Source organism: Helianthus annuus, chromosome 10 (genome assembly GCF_002127325.2).
Source record: "Helianthus annuus cultivar XRQ/B chromosome 10, HanXRQr2.0-SUNRISE, whole genome shotgun sequence".
Lineage (NCBI taxonomy): Eukaryota > Viridiplantae > Streptophyta > Magnoliopsida > Asterales > Asteraceae > Helianthus > Helianthus annuus.
The window spans coordinates 56275968-56283158 of record NC_035442.2 but is presented as its reverse complement, the minus strand read 5'-3'; the positions used below and the strand labels follow the sequence as shown (position 1 = coordinate 56283158).

At 37.8% G+C, this 7191-nt stretch overlaps 1 protein-coding gene across 1 annotated transcript; it reads left to right on the top strand.

Moving 5' to 3' along the window:
* The first annotated feature begins 6186 nt into the window (after positions 1 to 6186).
* LOC118483075 lies at positions 6187 to 6941 on the top strand. Its single transcript, XM_035978637.1, has 2 exons — positions 6187 to 6270; positions 6358 to 6941. Exons 1-2 carry the CDS (start codon positions 6190 to 6192, stop codon positions 6673 to 6675), a joined length of 399 nt encoding a protein of 132 aa, XP_035834530.1. The 5' UTR covers positions 6187 to 6189; the 3' UTR covers positions 6676 to 6941.
* Positions 6942 to 7191: the final 250 nt, after the last annotated feature.

The window sequence follows — 7191 nt, the reverse complement described above, 5'->3', positions numbered from 1 at the left end:
GTCTACATCAAATCAAGCTAGGAAGTCTAGAAATTCACCTAAAATCTAGGTTGTCGGATTTGAATTGTTCGAGAGGACAAGAAATCTGTGATGACTTATGTGATTTTATTATTTGTTCGTTTGGGATAACGAATGTAATAAATATTATCGTAATATAGTTGTTATGGATTCTCTTGAGCAATCTGATTCGCCTAGTGCCGCTCCCCGATGATTCCGCCATCGGTTGGGGTGTGACAAGTGATAAGGCAGTGAACAAAGAAGTTTCGGATATTCGTGCAGTTGAAAGTTGTGGTGAAAAGGACACACAGATATCGGACACCAAAGATTTCGGTATGCGTGTTAGAGTAATAAAAATCTTTTCTGATGAGACTGTCGGTCTAAGTTAGTCTGGTAAAACAGGTTCATATTAACCATTAGTTTTTTTCTTTTTTTAAACAGGCACGAAGGTTGATGAGGATAAACGGGAAGATGCTACGACAGATGCTGATGGTGAAATGGAGTCATTGATAACGGACAACAAAGATTTGGGTATGTGTAACAACCACGTCAGTTGTTTTAAATTTATTATGGATAAGCAGGTTGATATTAATAATTTTGTTTCATGTCTTGTAAGAAGGCACAAAGGTAGTTAAGGAGAGGCTGGTAGAAAGTGCTAACGTGGTTGGCACAGAAGTTTCGGTGATTGGTGCGGCTTTTCACAAGCTTTTTGAAGTGGAAATAGAATCTAAAGGTGTCACACCCCTAATTTCCACGTGTCACCGGTGGGCCCGGTGGGGGATTATCGTGACGTAGTTGATATCGTCATAGTCAAACAACACAAATTATAATGCACAGCGGAAGCAAAGATAGATTTATTTCAACTTAAAATTTATTGTAATATCCAAGTATCACAAAATGTCGAAATAAAATCCACAGGCAGAATCAAACAAAAAGGAAACTTCATTTCAACAGACTTCATGCATCCTAAGCTTGCGAGACTCTATGGATGCTTAAGGAGTGACCAACCTATTTCGCGTAGTACCTGCACTTAGTCTTTTTGGAAAATACGTCAGTTTACACTGCTAAATACAATTCAACTGACTCATTTTAAAAATGTTTAAAATTGATTTAAATGCACGTGGCATAAAACTTTTTATAACTTGGGATAATTATTTGCTTAATAATCTTGTAAAAGAATTACATGTTTGTTCTGCGTTCAGTAGCCCGGGTCGTGCCGGGTTAAAGCTCAATAGACACACCACTTAATATAAAACGTCGCGAGACTCCTCCCGTGCCGACGATTATATGCAATAAAATGCACTACGGGTGTACGCCTACACCCGTGTGCTAAGGTCGTGGCCATTCATGGAATGATGCCAAGGATATCCGGGACATGGTCATTAAACCCCCAAAGGCGTTAAACAAACAAAACAGCATTTTCAAACGAGTTAATTTGACAGCACTTAACCATCAGCTGGTTAAGGTCAATTCCCCGACCATGCGGTATTTTATATACCGTACCCCAAGCCCGTAAAGGGAAAATAAGTTAAATGTATTTACCTGAGCAAGTATAAACCAAATATAACGAGTGCAAGTAGCTTTTACTGGGCTCCTAGATCTGGAAATTAAGGTTTTAATAACCTATTAGAATCCTAACGGGTCTTAAGCTTAGACCGGTTAGTTTTATATAAAGATTACGGTTTTAAACGCACAATAAGGCGAAGACCGTTTAAGAATGTGGTTTTACCCGACAAGCTTGCACACTTGTTTTATATGGGTAATATAATCACATTCTGAATTTTGAGACCAAAAAGATATGGTTTGACCCGTTTCGGCTATAAGGGTCAAATTAACCACATAAGCCGATCCGAACGCGTATAATGCGTAACGAGTAACCATAGGAGTTAAATACAAGTTTCTGAAGTTATTATGCTTAAAATATGTTGTGATATCAGAATGATACCTTCCATTATGCCCCAAATGATTTTAAACCAAACTATGCCTCATAAGGGCGTTTTGGTCATTTTCTAAGGTGTAAAAGAGTTAAATTAACGACCTGAGTTACAGGTCTGATTACATTAGTAAATATACTTAATTTACTAAGTTATAACAGTGGGGTATCAAAATTATGTGAAATTTATTATCTTTAACCTTACTATGCACCGTAGGGGCATTTTGGTAATTTCACAAGTGCCTAAAAGGTCAAATCTGGAATTCTGAGTTCAAAACATTTGCCTACTGTTTAAAATATAAAAACTTGCTAATCACATCAGTAGGTTCAATCCCTTAGGCTTAATAAGGTTCTAATGCACACTTATGTGTTAAAAATGCCTAAAAAGGCGATTTGGAGCCATTTCCGGGTTTTCTGTAAAAAGCTGATATTTTTAATATTCCAGCAGGCTCAAAATAATATATTTATCATAACAAATCAGTAGAAATTGGTTTGAGGTCAAAAGGTTTTGTAAAACTCATTTTATGGCTAAAACGGGCAAAACCGGCATAAACCGAATAAACCTTAGAACACTAAGTTATGCTCAGCCTAAAAATAAATAAAAATCTTCAAAATTCCCAAAATATTATTTTATAACAGTGGGTAAAAAGTTTGGTATAAAAATTTGGGTTTTAATAGGCTATACGTAATTTACGCCATTTAATTAGTAAAGAAGCTCTTAATTACGATATTGAGCATAACTCTTAATCTAGACCTCAAACTGACTTCAAATTTTGGGTGCAAGTTTATAAATTAGCAACTAAGGTGCCTACCCTTTTACATTTTCAAAAATCACGATTTAAGGTCAAATGGGCATAATGGTCAACATATAAGCAATTAACGGAAACATGCATGTGAATAGGATATCTATTGAACCGGGTTGTATAAACTCAGAGAGTTATACTAATATGAAAATAGGTCCAAAAGAAGGTCTAAGGCAATCCTAATCTTGGCTTAAACAGGTCAGAACTGAAAGTCAAAGCAGAAGTCAAACTTTGCGACTTTCGGTCCCAAACCGAGCCTAAACTGAAAATTATCGAGTTGAACATGTTGGAACATGTTCTTACATTAATTACCAAGTTATTTTAATGATCAAATAGATTGCATGTAACCTACATTGCTAATTATAAGTTAATTTGAAGTTAAGCGTTCTGTTGACTTTTTATAGTTAGCTTTGACTCGACAATTTGCATGCTTAAAGTGGGAATCTGGAAATACCCTTTTAAGGGTTTGATGCCTACTTAATTACCTTCTTAAAGGTATCTTTAATTCGTGATTTGACAGAGCACATTATTAGTAATCACGAAGTCAAACCTTAATTACGATGGTTTGACTTTTAGCTAATTAACTAAGCTAAAAGTAATTAGAGGGGTTTAAGGTCACTTACAAGAGTCTTAAGAATGCTTAAGATGCCTAAGAAAATTTGTTGTAGTCCAGGAAAGCTCCAGAGATGTCTTGAACCAAAGTCCCAAGTTAGCAAGTGACAATGGTTACCATTCAAGTCCTTATATAGTGAGCCAAGAGGTCCAAGATTGTGACACACAAGTCTACAATGGTTGGGGGATCATCCCAGGTGTTCCTAGAGAGCTAAATACAGCCTAGCAAGCCCATGGTTTCGAAATTTTACGTTTTAAGTCGGTGCAACGGGCTGGACAGGCAGCTGTCCAAAAACTGCTGCCAGCGACGGTCTTACGGACCGTATGCTTAAGGCCTTGCGGTCCGTAAGAACCTCTTGCGGACCGTAAGCTAACATGGCTACGGTTCGTAACCGACCCTTGCTGAAACGCCCAGGTACCCTCCTTACGGACCGTAAGCTTGGGGCCTTGCGGTCCGTAAGAGGTGGTCAGAGGACAAAATTTTAAAACTTTTAAGTCTTGACCATGCAACTTTCAAATGTCGAAACATCAGACTTTTACTGAAATGTAGGGTCCACCATTGTCAGGTTTTGCATGCTTGCATGAATATTGATACCTTGGAATCTTATGGCAACTTTAATTTGACGGAAACATCAAGAATAAGTCCTTGGATTCTCATGTTAGTTGGCCAAGGTAATTAACTATTTTGATTCATTCTATAAGACTTTTATTTAGCATTATTAGTAACAACATTCCTGCCAAATCTCGAGTTCACATAAAAATGGAACTTTATTTATTTGGAAACGACCGGTTATCATATAGGATGATCTTCAAAAGATTTAAGGATCTTGGGATTTTATAAAAATTCGGGTCGCTCAGAGGTGTTTTAATAACATGCCGCCCTCGGGTCGTTCAGAGGTATTTTAAATAACATGACGCCCTATAAATCCTACCAAACATCTTTTATTTAATCCGGCTTTTCTGACACGTCTGTCCCTCGCGACACGTGTCTTTATTTCAATGGACAGGAATTTCCGAGGTGTTACAAAAGGGAAGCAAACTGATGTACAAGAAAAAGAACAGGTGGAGGAGACATTAAATGCTGAGAGAAAACAACCCTTGGATTCGTTTGATTACGATGGGCCTAACTGGAGTGTTGGGTTGACCCAACTAGAAGAGATTGGGAGCGAGAACAAGACAAGTACGCATTGATATAATTGACAGTGTATTTAGGGGTCTAAGAACAAGAATATAACACATGTTGCCATTGATAGTTATTGATGAGGAAGCTCGAACACCGGATGTTCGCACGAGGAGTGAAAGCACGTCTGGTACTTCTTGTTTACCCTTCTTGATTTACATGGTCGTTGCATGTGAGTCACAATTGTATATATATTACACATGTTAGAAGGGTGTATTGTTTTGAAGTAACAATAGAATTGTCAAAAGGATTCCTTCACTGTTACTTCAAAAAAATTACGCACTTGTAACATGTGTTACACATGTAACTCTTATGTTACACATCTAGCCATTAAGTAAATGCTTGTGAACAAAGATATCTCTGTGATATGTGTTACATGTGTAACATGTGTTACAGATCTCTGTGACATGTGTTACATGTGTAACATGTGTAACATGTGTTACAGATCTTTGTAACATGTGTTACAAATCCTTGTAACATGTGTTACATATCATTGTTATTTCAAAAAACAAATAGGCAATTCTAAGATGGGTTACACATGTTAGAATTGTCTATTGGTTTACAATAGGAATGCTAATATGTGTTACTTCACCTTCACAGGAATCATACATGAACAAGGGGCCATTGTAATGTCGGCTGAGCCATTGATGGTAGAGCCCGTCACCGTCTTTGACGGGTCAAACTATGTAGAGAACATGGGTTTTTATAAAGAATAGATAGAGAGAGCGAACAAAGAAAGGATTTTAGCGGAGATGGATGCGAGAAAAAGAAAACTCCCAGATAGAGAGAAAGGGATAACATATGTTAACAAATCTCCTTTCTTCAGACGGGGAGTGGACATTAATGAAGATACAAGTAAGGATGATAATCGTATCTGGGATTACATCCGCAACGATGAAGGGTTAATACATATGTTACATGGGGATTCAAGCCGAAAGGAGACGATGAAAATAAATCTGTAAGTGCTCTAGGCAGATGAAACCAATTATGAAAAGCTACCTTTTTTGTTGTTTTCTATTTTGTGTAACATGCGATAACCCCCATGTCATAGGAGAGAGTGAGGAAAGGCATGGGCGGAGGGCTTTACTAATGAAGAATATAGAGCAAACCCAAGAGCAGAGTAAGAAAATTTACATTTGGAATACATAACATTTAGTAACATGGGTAACAAAGTAGGTGTTTTCACTGTGAATTTGGGTTGCAGGGAGCTACTCTACAGGAGCAGTGCATATGTTGAGGCAACTCGAAGAATGTTTAAGACATTGAGCTTAGGGGCCCTGGTGATTGATCGAATTATAGACTGCTGGGCTGAGGTGCTGAACTATGAAGAAAAATTCAAAGCACCAGGGTCGACCAGCCGTTTGTTTATGGGGACGAGAGTAGTTGTGAGTTATTTTTTAATAGCCATAAATTGTTTATGTGTGATGAAGCATGATATAATTAATGCCAATTGAATTGTCTTTCAGTTTGAGTGGATGCTGCTTGATCAAGAGATGCACCATGAGAAACGTATGGACAAGTTTAGAAAGAATATGCAAGGCGGAATGTATGGCAACGCATAGCTGTTTGATCTTAGAAGTTTTGACATGGTGCTATTTCCGATATTAGAGGCCAGCCACTACTATCTGCTAGTGTTTGAGATGAAAAATCCCGTAATTACGTTGATGGACAATGGTGCAGAAAACTTAACACGTCCATTCTTCGGTAGTGATGTTTACATCAACAAGTCAGTACCATACAAATATGTAAGTACACTATAAAATGTGAATATTCATCAGATTGTACGTAACATGGTATACCAACTCACTATGATCTTTGTTCTATGTTACCAGAAGGAGATGTTTGTACATTACCTGGAAGAGGTAAACCATCCAAGGGGGTCGGTGATCAAGGGGTTGGAAATCAAGAGGAAGAAGCTTGATTGGGCCACGAATGGGAACACTACAGACTGCGGTATCTTCTTGATGAGGCACATGGAGAAGTTCAAGGGGCTGCGTGAACCATTTGAAGCTGGGTTTAGTACAAATGGGAGCCGGAAAATGAAGGAGGTGAGAAAGTTGCGGACGAAGTATGCTACTCATATTCTGTTGTCGCCCTCTAACACTTTGAAAGGCAAGATAGAAGCCGCCTCATTTATGGGGGGACGCTGAGTGTGGTAGTGTGGTCTTTTCTATGGGCTTTGGGGAACATCTATGGTGGTTTTTGTAGTTATCTTTGGTTCCACAACTTTTGTTTATAACAAGCCAACTGGCTAGTGATATATGCGTGGTGGTTTTTGTAACTATCGTAGTCACCACGAATTTTGTTTATTTTAAATTATGGCCATAACCCAGATACAATATGACCATTCTGATCTTCTCTGTAATATGTTGTAACTATCGTAGTCACCACGAATTTTGTTTATTTTAAACAGTTATCAGTTAACCTGTGTTATTAGTTAACATGTTTTATTCAGTTAACATGTGTTATTAGTTAACATGTTTTGTTCGTTACCAATTGTAAGAAAAGTAGTAGACGCGCATTGGGTGGTGAACATACTGTTTCAGTTGTAACCTGTGATACTCATTAACAAGTGTAACGTGTGTTACACAGGATGAAGTAGAAAACAAGGAACATACCTTGACTGTTACTTGAAAACAATAAGCAAATGTAACATGTGTTACACA